Source organism: Martes martes (assembly GCF_963455335.1).
Source record: "Martes martes genome assembly, chromosome: 1".
NCBI lineage: Eukaryota > Metazoa > Chordata > Mammalia > Carnivora > Mustelidae > Martes > Martes martes.
This window is the reverse complement of record NC_137888.1, coordinates 28,516,237-28,532,263: the sequence shown is the minus strand read 5'-3', so window position 1 is coordinate 28,532,263 and position 16,027 is coordinate 28,516,237. Positions and strand designations below refer to the sequence as shown.

General features: G+C 36.0%; 1 protein-coding gene across 1 annotated transcript in view; it reads right to left on the bottom strand.

Annotated features, from left to right (window-relative positions):
- Window positions 1-16,027, bottom strand: part of LIPI (lipase I) — a gene marked incomplete at its 5' end in the record, with an annotated part of 61,280 nt that continues 45,253 nt past the window's right edge. Inside the window, 3 exons of the mRNA XM_080825201.1 lie at window positions 1-135; window positions 7,762-7,938; window positions 15,476-15,587. Coding sequence (XP_080681327.1) covers window positions 48-135; window positions 7,762-7,938; window positions 15,476-15,587 — 377 coding nt within the window. The 3' untranslated portion in view covers window positions 1-47. The remainder of the gene's footprint in view (window positions 136-7,761; window positions 7,939-15,475; window positions 15,588-16,027) is intronic.

Here is a 16,027-nt window from a genome sequence, read left to right as displayed (position 1 = left end):
TTCTTTAATTCACAAACAAGTTTTTATATTTGACGGAAGAAAGCATTTTATATTTCCTTTGATGTGCATGTGTGTAGATTGAGAAATACTTCCACATTTTCATCAAGTACAAAATTGTATTTGCAAAGTGGTGGTCTATGGAAAGAGAAAAAGAGAGAGAAAAAAATAATTATTAGTAAAAAGTGGCAAAGTTTATATTTTTTCCTCATAAACAGTAGGATATTCAATACCTGCGACTGATTAGTTTTCCAAATGCAGTGACAAACTTATGGCCTCTTTTCCATTCCATCTCATTTGGCTACACAGGGATGAAGTAGACACAATATTTACGAGAAAGAAAAAACTCTCTGTGTTTCAATTTCTCCTCTCCTTGATGTGTCATTGAGATATTTACTTTATATGGAAGACATTTCTGGATACTGAAATAGCTGAAGCCTGAACTCAACACTTAGTGGCTGGGCCATTTTTTCTATCACGATAGGCATCATTAAAGAATGGGGCTTAATTGCATACACAGATTTTCTAATAATCTAATCAGTCCTCTTTTCCACCTACTAAAGTGGAGATGATAATCAGTAAAGAATTCTATATCTTGGAGAGACTATGTATTTAGCATTTGAAGACTTCTGAAAAGTCAAGTCACTATGATGAATCAAGCATCTTGTCTAGTTTTTATCTTCCTATTAATGTCTTTCAAAGAATCTTAAAAACCTTCTTAAAATCCTTAAAAAGGTAATCAAGTAGGATAAGAAAAGACTGGTTAAAGTTCAGGAAAGGAGCTAAAGAAAAAAAATGGTTGAAATAAATGGAAATTTCCTATGTGAGCAACAGCAACTTAGTCAAGGAAAAGGGGCAGTTCAGCTGCACGAGTGCTGACGGCTCCCCTTTACTTGACAAATGCATTCTCTAGTTCAAGATGTACATTGTTCCAAGGCTCCTTCTAGCTTGGTTAGGACATCATCAGACAAGTTTTTTAAATATTCACCAGCATATTTAGGTTAAGTTATTCAATTTTTAAATAACTCAATTTTCTACATTTGCTCATGTGTTTAAAAGTAATAAAATATAGACATTCATTTTTTATTATAAACATGGATACAGAATACTACAGTATCTTCCATTTGAAATAATAAAGGCATCTTATACGTTAGTTAAAAATAATAAAAAATAAAAATATGGGGCGCCTGGGTGGCTCAGTGGGTTAAAGCCACTGCCTTCGGCTCAGGTCATGATCCAGGGTCCTGGGATCGAGCCCCATGTCGGGCTCTCTGCTCGGCGGGGAGTCTGCTTCCTCCTTTCTCTCTGCCTGTCTCTCTGCCTACTTGTGATCTCTATCTGTCAAATAAATAAATAAAATCTTTAAAAATAATAATAATAATAATAAATAAAAATAAAAAAGGAGTAAAAAATATGTTAATAAAAAAGAATAAGGCATCTTGAAGTTTGAATTTTAATACTGTAACAATAAGTGTAAAATGGTAATACTTCAATCTTGTAAGAGTTTTAGGTGTCAGCAAAAGTAGCTTTTTGTTGTTATCAAAGATCATCAACCTTCCTTCTTTATTAAGAAGTGTGGGAATGACTTCACCACTTTTCCAAACAAATGTATATATACTTACGTCAATTCTTTATCTATCCTGTTATATCCCTTAATCACTGAATGTGCCTTCAGTGTTCTGCATCTCCCTGATCTGCCTCATTTTTCAGTTGTCACAGTAGGACAAGTGTGTCATTAGACTTCTTAATACGTAAATTACCTCAGTCTTAACCATTGTATTCACATATTTACAATATAACATCAAGGTGAGTACGATTTTATTTTTTTTCCACAAGAAAAGCTCACAACCCCATTTCCATTATATATGTTCAATCAGTAATATAATAAATGTATATTTTTGAATTAAATATTCCATATTTTACAAAGTCTTTACAAGTATTACAAGACAGTTTAGGCAGGTTTACAATGCCTACCCAAAGTTCACTTTCACCAAAATGTGTGAGAAAAATTAATTTTCTTGATTTTTACATTGAGAAAAACCTATCTACTTCCTCTGCCATGGCTCTAAGTTTGACATCATTAATTCTATGTTATGTTATTCCATAGTTCCTTCTCAACAACCCATAAAAATGTTTATAAAGTATAATTTAAAAGAATACTTGTATTTTCATGTTCAACTACCATGTGAAGATTTTTTTTTTAAATTTCAAAAGGGCACAGAATATTGCATTTCTAATGCTTCACTTACACAAACCAGTGAAATGAATACATTACTTTGATAGAGTATCTAAAATAATAAAAGAAACCTGTGACAAAACACTCCAAAATTCAAACATAATTCAATTATTTTAATCCATGAATTATTCCAAATAATAAGACATATATAAACCTATTTGAAAAAACTCCCAAGGGCTTTTGTACAATATATCACCACATCCAAGCTTATAATACTGTTTTTAAAAGTTACTTAAGGGCGCCTGGGTGGCTCAGTTGGTTAAGCGACTGCCCTCAGCTCAGGTCATGATCCCGGGGTCCTGGGATCGAGCCCCGCATTGGGCTCCCTGGTCAGTGGAGAGCCTGCTTCTCCCTCTCCCTCTGCCTGCTACTCTGCCTATTTGTGATCTCTATCTGTCAGATAAATAAATAAAAATCTTTAAAAAATAAACAAAAGAAATAAAATAAAATAAATAAAATAAAAGCACAATGTCTAAACACCTATTAGTTTGGGGAAAATAAAAACCAAACAACAAAAACATTGGGGAAGGTGCAGTCTTTGATGATGCGGTAGAAGCAATGGAACTCTGCTAAGTGCCAGTGGGAATGCAAAATGTACAGTCACTTTGGAAAACAGTCTGGCAGTTTCCTCTGAAGTTAAACATACACTTAGAGTATGACCCAGCTATTTCACTTCTAGGTATTTATCCAAGAGAAATGAAAACTTATGTTCACATGAAAACCTACACGCAAATATTTATGTTGGCTTTATCCATAGATAGCTATCAAAAACTGTGAACAAACCATATGTCTTCAAACTGGTGAGTGGATAAACGAATTTTGGTATATACATACAATGGAATACTATTCATCAATAGTATTCCATTGGTATAAACAACAAAATGCATAAAGTTTGAATGTTCGAAGCTAAGTGGAAAAAGCCACACTCAAAAAGGCACATGCTATCATGATTCCTTTTTACATAATGTTCTGGAAAAGGCAAAACTTGAGACAGTGGTTGCCAGGGGCCAGGAACGGGGTTATTGGGCGCCTGGGTGGCTCAGTGGTTTAAACCTCTGCCTTTGGCTCAGGTTGTGATCTCAGGGTCCTGGGATCAAGTCCTGCATCAGGCTCTCTGCTCAGCGGAGAGCCTGCTTCCCCCTCTTTCTCTCTGCCTGCCTCTCTGCTTAATTGTGATTTCTCTCTCTGTGTGTCAAATAAACAAAATCTTAAAAAAAAAAAAAAAAAAAGAAAGAAAGAAAGAAAAGAAGGGGGTTAGCCCAAGACAGTTTTCGTCATTGATGGAAATGTCCTGTATCTTGAATGTGATGGTCATTACATGACTCCATGAATGTATCCAAACTCATAGAACCATATACCAAAAAGAGTACATTTTACCGTTCACTCAAGTTTTAAAAAGTAGCATTAGTCCAACTTCTCTCAGGAAGTCATCCCAGGTCTCCTGCACTGTGAATATATATTCCTCTCAGTCCCTAAGTTCAAAGACCCCGCTCTGCTAGAAATGCCCTGAAGGGGAATTTTGCTGTAGCATCAGAGTTTATTATACAGAGATCATTACTGGTTGACTGCATACACAGCTTATCTGGACCATAAGACATCACATTTTTAAAACTCACATTCCCAATAATTTGGCAGCGCTAATTCTCATTAATTGCACATTATCTGTGCGGACAGATCTAAATAGGAAAAGCAGCTAAACGGTTACGGTAATTATCTAGGTAATTAAACTTAAAGCATACATTTCATCCAAGCATCTGTTAGCATCCCCAGCCAGGAGAGAATGTTGAGTTTTCTAACCACCCACAAAATGTATTTTTGGTTCCCCACCCCCCCGCCCTGAGTAGAAACAACTGCATCTAAATTTTATAAACTTAGTAAATTTTCATTGCTTACCCACTGTTAAGATTTTACATAAAAATTGAAATTACATGCATGCTTATTTTTCCTCTATAGCATATTCCAATTACTTTACCCTATTTTTTTAACCTATGAACCAATGAGTAAATTGTGTACAACAGCTGTCTATGCAAAAATGATTAAGAAGACAGGGAGTCACATTTAATAGCGGACACATCTGTCTGCCTTTTTCCCCTTTCCTTTCCCCTTGTAAAAAGGGACTTAAAAAGGAGAAAGCAACCAGTGTCTGTAGACTCACCACCAACCTATATCAAAGTGTGAACATTGTGTGCTGGGGCAGAAGATTTGAAAATATTCCTCCTCCTCGATGTTCCTTCTATAAATACAGAACAAGGAAACTGTTTACTGTGCAGATAGGTTTCTATGCATCGAGAGTCAATACTCATGATAAGCAAGCATTGGGGGGAAGAAAAAGCACCGAAATGCCTAACAATAAAGGAAAGACTAATTTGAATATCCCACAAAAGACGGAATAAAATGGCTGCCATTAATTTATATTTTGGAAGGAAAAAATGCTTCTAATCAGGTCCCTGGTATTGCACAGCTCCAAGTACATTACGCTCACCTCGTTATCTATGCGAACAGTGATGCCCGCAGCTCAAACTGCATGATTCTGCACAGAAAGCTGGCTTGTCATTTAATGCAAATAATTAGACTCATGATTCACTTGTCACACGTGTAATGATAAGTAAGCATGACAAAATAATAACAGTGATAGCTCCTGCTTGTAGCATTACATTTGAATTAAATTTTCCAAATACTCCACAATGGGAATAAATCACTATATTAATTAGTGGAAAAAATGTTTACTCCTATCAAAATAACAGCAACTAGAAGAAAAGAAAACAACAACATCAAAAACCAAGAAAAGTCTGGCTTTAAATCACTGCAAAGGCACTTCTCAGCTGAGCAACCTTAGACGTGTTATAGGAAGCCTCTCAGTTTCTGTTCCCTCACAAATAAAAAGAAGAAAAAAATTAGCTCAGAGAGGTGTTGCAAAGGTTGCAAAAGCAGTGTCTGGGATGTGGTAAATCTTAACACATTTAACCAGTATTATTCATCTTGAAAATGGCTTACTAAATGTTAAAACTATTCAACTAAATGCAACACGAAATAACTAGGTAAATTAATAGGAAGTAAGTAAGGCATTCAGGACAAAGCTATAAAATCACTGATTCAAATATTTAACTAATTTGAAAAAGGACGTGTCTAAAGTTATACATCAACCCTCCATGATATATTGGAGTAAATTATTTGAGGAGTTACTGCATTGTTCAATCTCATGTTGTCTTATCAGGCAAAATATTATATTATGGCTATCCAGAACAATACATATAACCACTTCAAAAACCCAACTTACCCCAAAATCGTTTGAAGTATTCAGATCTTGAAAAATCTGAATTTGAGTGACCCAGCTTACCTATTCATTTATTGCTTTCAATCACAGGTTAACTGCATCAGCCAATCAAAATTATATTGAGTTTTTTATTGTTGTTGTTAAATCAATATATAACTACAGTAAGATAAATTACAAGCCAATCCACTTTTAATTAATGTTTTGCCTGTTTTATCAAAATATTTTCAGCCTTTCTGTAGTGTCCTGTTATTTTTTTTCACCTTAGAGGTCATATTATCTTCTCTGGTGATACTACTTTTAACATTCTTCATCCTACTTTCAGTGTATAAACTCTGATTGAATTTGATCCCATCTTATCACAGAGTAAGCATAAATCAAAGGACTTATTTCCCTCGCCAATCAGAAGAATCTACTTCCCTGACCACAGTGTGAGGTTCAAAGGTATGTACTTGCCCAGTCAAAGTCAGTGATGTGCAAAGAGACTATAAAAACTCTTTTCCCAACCATCCTCATGGAATTTGAGTTTGGAATCAAGCAGCAGCCAAGTTGGTATTATAAAGACTGAGGATAAAGCAATGTGAATGGCGAAGCCAAGAGCTAGCACAGAAATGCACTTGGTCCTTTGAATGCAGCTAAGCCAGGAGCCATTATCTTCTTCTTCTTCTTCTTCTTTTTTAAGATTTTATTTATGTACTTGAGAGAGTGAGTGAGAGAGAGAGAACAGGAGCAGGGGCAGAGGGAGAGGGAGGAGCAGGCTCCCCTGCTGAGCAGGGAGCCCGATGGAGGGCTCAATTCCAGGACCCTGGGATCATGACCTGAGCCAAACGCAGACGCTTAGCAACTGTGCCACCCAGGTGCCTCCCCACCAATTCTCCTCTTTTGATAGAGATCTCATCTAAATGCATATTCTTACTATTTATTAATTTTGTTCTCCAAAAATTCTTATTTAGTATGGGCAACATTCATAGAAAGGTAATTAAGGAATCAAATATATAAATACAGAAACATAAAGAGAAATAAAAAGAAAGCTCTGCAGTGAACCAAAACCCAGCGATTTCTAGCAATCCGCAAACCGTGGCTATTGGCTCTCAGTTGACTCTCATGATTGGAACAAATCACATGTCACATATCCAAATAGACAGATGGTCAACTCATTAAAGAGGTCTTAGTGGTTCTTAGTGCTTTCACAGAGGTGTTTGTGTGGGAATATGAATTCTGCCATGGTGAACACATACATCAATATCGTGGGGACAAGGATAGTAGGAAAACCTCTTCAGTTATGAGAACAGGGAACTAAGAAAAGCATATTAAATAGACATATAAATACTGCTGGATTCTATCATCTTCAAAAAAAAAATCAAGTCATAATGTGGAACGGAGATATTTGTGATATAACAGACAAACCAAGACATCTGATCGTCAAATTAAGGTATAGAGTCAGATTTTCCTCATGCTGTTATCGTATATATGCTAGACCTTCACTTCTGCCAATATACTCTTCGGGTTGAATTTCCAGTGATATATAGACTCTTAGATACAATAGATGAAAATAGACTTTTTTTCTCTTCCCAAATAAAAATAAATTTAAGAGAAAGAAAAAAATCATTGAAAGTTATGATGACTTCTACCTTCTATGTCATATGCCTCCTTATACAGTTTTTAGCCATTGAGCCCCATGCAAAAACTGTATAAAAGGAATCTCAACCATTCTGTAAATATATATGTATACATAAGAAATTATTGATCAACTTCTGAGGAAGACATCTGTCTCATTTTTTTTTTCATTTTTATTGTGTCTAGTGCAATGATTGTGTTTTTTCTTGGCTTAGGTAATGTGATTCCAAACTAAGTTTCATTCAAACTAATTTTCACTTTTAAAAAAGTACATTTTGCACCTTTTAGATATTCTAATATTTATGTGAAATATAACCTGAGATACACAATAAACAGATATTTGAATATATAAACTTTTAAAACATTTCTTAGCATACCAATATTTTCAAGCTTAAAAGACTATACAATGAGGGGTGCCTGGGCGGCTCAGTGGGTTAAAGTCTCTGCCTTGGGCTCAGGTCATGATCTCAGGGTCCTAGGATCAAGCCCCGCATTGGGCTCTCTGCTCATCAGGGAGCCTGCTTCCCTCTCTCTATGCCTGCCTCTCTGCCTACTTGTGATCTCTCTGTGTCAAATAAATAAAATCTTTAAAAAAAAAAAAAAAGGATTACACAAAGAAATCAAAATTTAGTTTTCTTACCTTTCTGGATGCGTAAGTGATTGTAACATGATACGCTGGATGTTGTAACCAGCTGGGAGACATTGCAAATTTGTGTTCTGAGAATATGTCAAACTCATGCTTGAAATATTTACAACATCATTTAAAAATTGAGCAAGAATCTTGACTTCTTGGAGATCATTAAATGATGTGCTCTCCCTAAAGAGAGAATTTAATATGTTCAGCGTATCAATAAAATATAATTTAACTCTAAAGTCAATGTCATGTTAACAATGCAAGACAGAAAGAATAATTTAAAGGAAAAAGGCCAAACAGTATTTGTTAAAGTATTTGATAAAATAATTTAAAATATGACCCAGCAATTGCACTACTAGGTATTTATCCAAAAGATACAAACATAGTGATCCGAAGGGGCACCTGCACACCAGTGTTTATAGCAGCAATGTCCACAATAGCCAAACTATGGAAAAAGCCCAGATGTCCATCAACAGATGAACGGATAAAGATGTGATATAATATATATATATATATATATATATATATGCACACACGCCCAAAAATAGAATATTACTCAGCCATTAAAAAAATTAAATCTCACCTTTTGCAATGACACAGATAGAACTAGAGGGTACTATGTTAAGTGAAATAAGTCTATCACAGAAAGACAACTATCATATGATCTCACTCATATGTGGAATTTAAGAAACAAGACGAAGGATCATAGGGGAAAGGAGGGAGAAAATAAAATAAGACAAAATCATAGAGGGAGATAAACCACAGAGACTCTTAACTACTGGAAACAAACTGAGGGTTGGTTGCTCAGGGTGGGTGGTAGGAGGATGGGGTAATTGGGTGATGGGCATTAAGGAGGGCACATGATGTAATGAGCACTGGGTGTTATATGCAACTGATGAATCACTGAACTCTACCTCTGAAACTAGTAATACACTGATTAATTAATTTAATTAATTAATTGAATTTAAATGAACATTTAAAAAACTAATTTAAAATAAGTTAAAGCAAAATAAAATAAAAATATACACACCTCCATACAAATTATTTGGGGATACTTTCTGAGAAAACAATGGGACATCTTATCTTTCTGACTTGGTGTCTAGATTGTATGTTTAAGATTAAAGAACTTCCCTTATGCTTCTTTTTTTAGACACCTCAACAACTATCATAGTTCCCTGAGTGGGCTGGACACTCAAATAGTAATTTTTCATTCTTCTGTGCCATTTTACCAAGTATTTGTGAATTAAAGGAATAATTATAAAAGCCTCAGATTCAAAAGGAAAAAAATAAAGGTAGAATTAAATAAGTATATTTTTCTGAGCATTTACAGTGCACCCAGAACTGTAATAAAGTTTGACACTTGACCTTACCTTAACAACTCCCTGTATTGCCATAACAGATGAGAAAACTGAGTGTCAGAGCATACAAGAGCCTTTCCTAAGCTAGTGACTGCAAAGCTACAATGCAAACACAGTCATGTCAATGTTCTTCAACACTCTACTCAAACTGCTCATCTTTGTGTCCCAGGAGCATTGCCTGGAGTCAGTTAGATCAGTATGGATCTGCTTAACTACAAAGAGAACTCCAAAGAAGAAGGAAATGGAGGAGGAGAAGCGGAAGTAAGAGGAGGAGGAAAGAAAAGGAGGGAGAGGGAGAGGAAGGGGGAAGCAATGGAAGAAGACAGAAGAGAAGAAAAAGGAAGAGGAGAGAAAGAAATTAAAAAAGAAAAAACTATTGTACTGGGACACCTGGTGGTTCAGTCAGGTATGCCTCTGACTCTTGATTTCGGTTCAGGTCGTGATCTCAGGGTCGCAGGATCAAGCCCTATGTTGGGCTCCACACTCAGCATGGAGTCTGCCGAGATTCTCTCCTCTCCCTCACCCTCTGCCCCTCCCCCTGCTCACCTTCTGTCCCTCTCTCTCTCTCTCAAATAAATCTTAAAAAAAAAAAAAAAAACTATTGTGGGGCACCTGGGTGGTTCAGTGGGTTAAGCCTCTGCCCTCAGCTCAGGTCATGATCTCAGGGTCCTGGGATCGAGCCCTGCATGGGACTCTGCTCAGCAGGGAGCCTGCTTCCCCCTCTTTCTCTCTCCCTGCCTGCCTCTCTGCCTACTTGTGATCTTTGTCTGTCAGATAAATAAAATCTTTAAAAAACAAAACAAAACAAAAAATCTGTTGTATTAATTTCCTCCTTTAAGGCAACAATGATTTGTTGAACGAAGGCAACAACCACATGTAGAACACATGAAGAATGAGTCCAGTTCTTGTGCCATCTTTACGTTTATCCCCACCTTTTCCTCCTCTTGATTCTTCAGAACAACTAGGCCCAAAAAAGGTTGTCATCACACTCCTCAAAGCCCACCACTGCTCCCTGCAGGCACTATTATTACCTCCTCTTTCACGGAATAGAACATCAGTGATCCTCTAATTTCTATCCAAGACCTTATCTGGATTTCTCAGTGATACTTCCAAGTCAGTGCGTCCAGATGGGAACGTGCTAACTTTCCCTACAATTTCACACCCACTTTAATGATTTCGAACACCAACTGTTTGCTCAGGACCACCAGATCTCTGCCTCTAGCTGAACTCTGTCTGCTGAGATCCAGACATACACATGTACTGTTATTCACCATGTCTACTTGGGTATCTCAAGGATGTCTGCAACTCAGTAGGTTCAAATCTAAATGACATCTTCCCTAACAACCCTCCCCACCAAGAAACAAAACGAAACAAAACCTGACAGCTTTGGGATGCCTCGGTGGCTCAGTCGATTAAATGTCTGTCTTTGGCTCAGGTCACAATCCCAGGGTCCTGGGATCCAGTCCCACACTGGGCTCCCTGCTCAGCGGGGAACCTGCTTCTCCCTCCCACCGCTGCTCTCCCTGCTTGTGCTTTCCCTCTCTCTCTCATAAATAAATAATAAATCTAAGGGAAAAGAAAAAAACAAAACCCAACAGCTTACAAATTTCTTTGTCATTTTAAATGGTGCCACCACCAATTACTCAAGCCAGACAATGAAGATTCACCCTTGATATACCCTCTTTTAACCCTTACTTCCTATCTATCGTAACTTCCTACTGATTATACCTATGAAATATCCTGAGTCTGCTTTGAATCCATCCTCAGTTTCCATCTCCACTGCAAGCACGCAGGATACCACTGTTCCTTGCCTATATTCTTGCAACAACAACCTCTCTCTTCCCCATAAACCCACTGTGATCGAATTGTTTTTCCAAAATAAAGATCCAGGCCCGGCTGCAACCAGACTGCCCCAACGAAAACACTTCAGTGGTCTTCATCTTCCCAGGGAGGAAAACAGAATCCTAGAAATGCCCTGTTAAGTTCTAGTTCTTATAAAATCAAGGCGTTTTCTAACTCTCTCGTATCTCTCTTGCTTTCCCTGCCTCCATTCTAAGACATTATACAATTCCTTCAGTTCTTAAAATGGGCTATGTTCCCTTCTACTTCAGGATCTATGCATTTGTTGGCCCTTCTGCCTGGAATATAGCAAAACATGCGAATTTCCGCCCATCATTTGGGTCTCAACTAATATGACATGTCCTTAGAGAAACTTTAAGTGACCTCACTATCCCCTATTTCATGTTTCCACACACACTACAATTTGCTTCAAGACATTCTTCGTATTTTGTTTATACATTTTCATTTATTTCTGAATACTGTTATATCCTTCATTAAGCTGTAACTTTAATGAGGGTAGGACCATGTCTATTTTTCTCATCACAGTAACCTCAGCACTTTGCACAGTCCCTAGCTCAATGGAGATACACATTAAAAATTATCTGAAGAGAGGGGGGCGCCTGGGTGGCTCAGTGGTTTAAGCCTCTGCCTTCAGCTCAGGTCATGATCTCAGGGTCCTGGGATTGAGCCCCGCATCGGGCTCTCTGCTCAGCGGGAGCCTGCTTCCCCCTCTCTCTGTCTGCCTCTCTGCCTAGCTCTGATTTCTCTCTGTCAAATAAATAAAATTTAAAAAAAAAAAATATCTGAAGAGAGGAATGATGAACATCATCATTTTATTTGTATTATGTATTTATATAGTCTATTAGCTACAATGGACAGAAATTATGCAAAGACTGCACTCTAATCTGTCCAGAACTGTATCCCTAATTCCTAGTACAGTTATTTGCCTATAGAAGCTTTCAAGATATTATATTGAATGATTAAATTGGTTCCTCTCCATACCTCCTAGCTCAGTAAATGGCACCATAACTTAAATGTTTGCCTCAAAACTTGTTTCTTTTCTTCACTTTCACATATTTGATTTATCATAAAAATCCACCTATTCTAAATCTTAATAAATAAACAAATCAATAAATAGATAGATAAATAATTTCTACAGATTTAGTCCAGGCCTCCATCATCTCTCACAGAAATTATTACAACAGCCACCTCTCTGGACTTGTGTCACTCTCGTATCTCCATTACTCATCCTCTGAGGGAATCATTCTAACTAGAATGTCCAAAATTGAACCTCCTGTTTAAATTCCTACATTGATGTATTAATATATTTGGCATCATATTATAATGTGTGGGTAATTTTTAGTGACATAAGAAATGATTACACTGTAGCATTTGGTATAAAAAATCAGGATAAGATCCTTATTTTGCTAAGTGAAAAAAATAATGCACAGGGCTATGTACAAGAAGAAAGAGGAAGGAAATGAGGAGGTAAAAGAAGAGGAGGAGACAAAGACGTAGACCAAATAGTAAATGTGGACATCCCTGAATGATATAATTATATATGCTTCTCCTTTTTTACTGTATGGCACATTCTCTACAGTGAGCAAATAGTCCCTTTCAATTTTGAACAGGGAAACAAAAGGTCATTTAAAAGTTTCTGACTTCCCTGGTTTCTGAAACAGTTCAAATCCCAAAGCATGACCAAAGCTATTAGCAAAGCGTTATTAACAGAAAAACAAGAAAGCCTATGGCCAGGCTTAAATGGACAGATTTACCATGAGTATGTCATCCATGTTTTATATTCCTTCATGAAAAATGCACTAAGGCAAGTATGTGAATAAAGTGCATCAATATTTCATGGTGTTCTGCACAGACATTGATGTTCATAAAGGAAATCAAGAATCACAACTTCACTGCCTTCTGAACAAGCTGGCAACAGCTTCTCTAGGACTATAAGTGTTTGTGCTGTTACTGAACTCTGGTACTTTCCTGTTTCCGTGCCTTTGAAAGCACTCTCTCTCCACTCCTGGACTGCAGTCTCTCCCCTTCAAATGCTCCCTTGCTTCTTTCTCTATACACCCACAGCACGTAAGTATTCTGCTACTACAGAACTTATTACTCAGAGCTACCAACACGCATTAGTCTCTTCCAGTATTCTGTGGCTTCCTTGAGAACAATAATAGTACTATTTTATCTTGAATAACCATTATTTGGTGAAATGTCTGAATATGGTCCATTGGTGCTTAAGAGGTGGATTCAAAAACCAAGAAAGCATGGGTCTTATAAGAACAAATAAAGGATCATACACCTATGTCTTATCTATATGCACATATATCCACTATTTTATGCGATTTAAAGCAATAAACTATTATAAACTATTTATCATTATAACACTATCAGTGCTCAAAATGAAGTGGCAAGAACTTAAGTTTCTCTTAATAAACGATGAGCCATGAGGTGCCTGGGTGGCTGAGTTGTTAAGCATCTGCCTCCGGCTCAGGTCATGAGTCAAGGGTCCTGGGATCAAGTCCCGCATCAGGCTCCCTGCTCCATGGGGAGCCTGCTTCTCCCTCTCCTACACCCCTGCTTGTGTTCCTCTCTCGCTGTCTCTCTCTGTCAAAGAAATAAATAAAATCTTAAAAAAAAAAAGAAAGAAAGATGAGCATTGATGTAAATGAAGAATTTGAAGAATCAGAAATCCTAATTTGATTTATTTAATATTCTTCTTTGGGTGACTGAGGGGAAGTTGAAGAAAGGGAAAAAAAAATTATTGATGCTCACTCATTACCAGTCCTATCCAACTACTAAATTATCTGTGCAATGCCATTAATCATTTTAAGAAAATTAAAGTTTTAAGGATCTAATATTAAAAATATGTTTAGCTCGATGTTTAAAAATTTTTCCCTGACTTATTACTCAGAATATTATTTCCAAGAATGGCCTTAGTATCCCATGATGAAGTAGTCTTTGTGTTACTTCAGTATATAGGTTCTTGATATTTTATCATAATATACTTCTTTTATTTTTATTATAATATACTTTATTTATAAAGTATATATATACTTTATATATACATAATATATATAATACATATACATAATACATATATACATAATATATATACACACACAATATATATACATAATATACTTTATTTTATCATAATATACTTCTATTATTTTTCTTTGTGAATTTTAAGGTTTTAAAGATTGATGTACAAAACAAACTTCATTTATTATGAGTTATGGATATTTTTTACATTGTAGTATCATTTTAGATTTTAAACAAAGGTTAAAATTACAAATATCACTTCCATTGTTTGCTATGCTAATGTGCAAATATATAAGCGTGCAGAGACTTTTCCCTGGTTCGCTTTAATGGTTGATTAAGTTTGGACATCATGACATCTGAAGCCCAACACACTTCAGATTTCATCAATTCAGGTACTGTAACTACCAAGACTACGACAACAGTAAACACTGGACATGCCAACTATGCTTCTTGAAATATTAATGATGTCATCAGGAATAAGTCTAAACTTAAACCAAACTGTTCTAAATCCAGGCACAACAAAATAAAATGTTATCTTTTATTTCATCACTAGACATGGTACCAGTGAGCCTTTTGAAAAGTTAGGTTATTTAATAGATTTCTAGAAGTCTAGCACAGCAGGTTAGAAACCACAATTTTAATGGTAGCACATACTTTAGTATCATTCTTTTGTTTAAAAGGAAATAATGAATTTCTTAGTTTGAGTAATTATTAAATATACAAATATGCATTCAACAAACTCAAGCTGAGAACATTCTTTGAAATGATTAGATAACTTTAAAAAATATGTATATAGGGGCACCTGGGTGGCTCAGTGGGTTAAAGCCTCTGCTTTCGGCTCAGGTCACGATCCCAGGGTCCTGGGACAGAGCCCCACATCAGACTCTCTGCTCAGTGGGGAGCCTGCTTCCCCCTCTCTCTCTCTGCCTGCCTCTCTACTTGTGATCTCTGTCTGTCAAATAAATAAATAAAATCTTTTTTAAAAATATGAATATATACCTACATATACATATATACACAAAGAGTTAAGTAGAAGATTAAGTAAAAACAAAACCCTCTTCTATTATTTGTGGGATTTGTGGCTGGGAGTGGTTCTCAGAAATGCAGAAACTGGGTCACTCTACTGACAGACATTTATTCATACCAGTGTTGCCTGAAAACCAGAGAGCATTAGAAGGCAAGGTAGTTTGAGAAGAACACTGGAATGAGAGAATGAGAGGGAAAAAAAATGTTTCCCCTATTGTTTGTAGTTCCCAGGTGTGTATGACATAAACAAGTTAGTCAACTTTGTATTCAGCATCTTCCACCATAGAATGAATATATTAAAATACACACTTGAGATTCTTTTAATATTGAACATCTTAAGGCTCAATGGATAGAAAATTTGTACCATTTGTATCATATTCCAAAGCAGATGCTTAAGAAAACAAAACATTTAATTAACCAAAGAAAAAATACCAAATTATACTTACTCATAGAGCTCTGGCTCTTCAACCTTTCCAAGATGGTTTAATAATTTAAATCTAATATAGCCATCCTCCATAGTTTCATCCAGAAGAGTCATAGTGAGAACAAAATAATAGGCTGTAACACAAAAATATAGAATGCAATTCACATTATTATTTTTAAATTATTTTTATTATTTTTATATTATTATTATTATTATTTTTATTTTTTATTATTATTATTTTTTCCTTATTTTTGGTGCCTATGCAGATACACGTTTGTATATATGTAATGTATGTATGTATGCAGTCTAGACACATATTATATATGCACATAATACTGAGAGCCACTCATTTAGTACATGGGTAATATATTTTATTTTTTGGCAATTTTTAACTAGACTTGAAAATGAGGAATGAAAAAGCCTGCCAGACAGTCATAGGTATGGTGAAAAGGAACGTGACAATGTTCCTTAATTATCTGATGAATAGTCTTAGGTAAAATTGTTTGACAAATACAACCCCCAGTTTCACTGGTTGTTTAGGAATGACTGTAAAATTAAGTATGTCTAGTTCTTC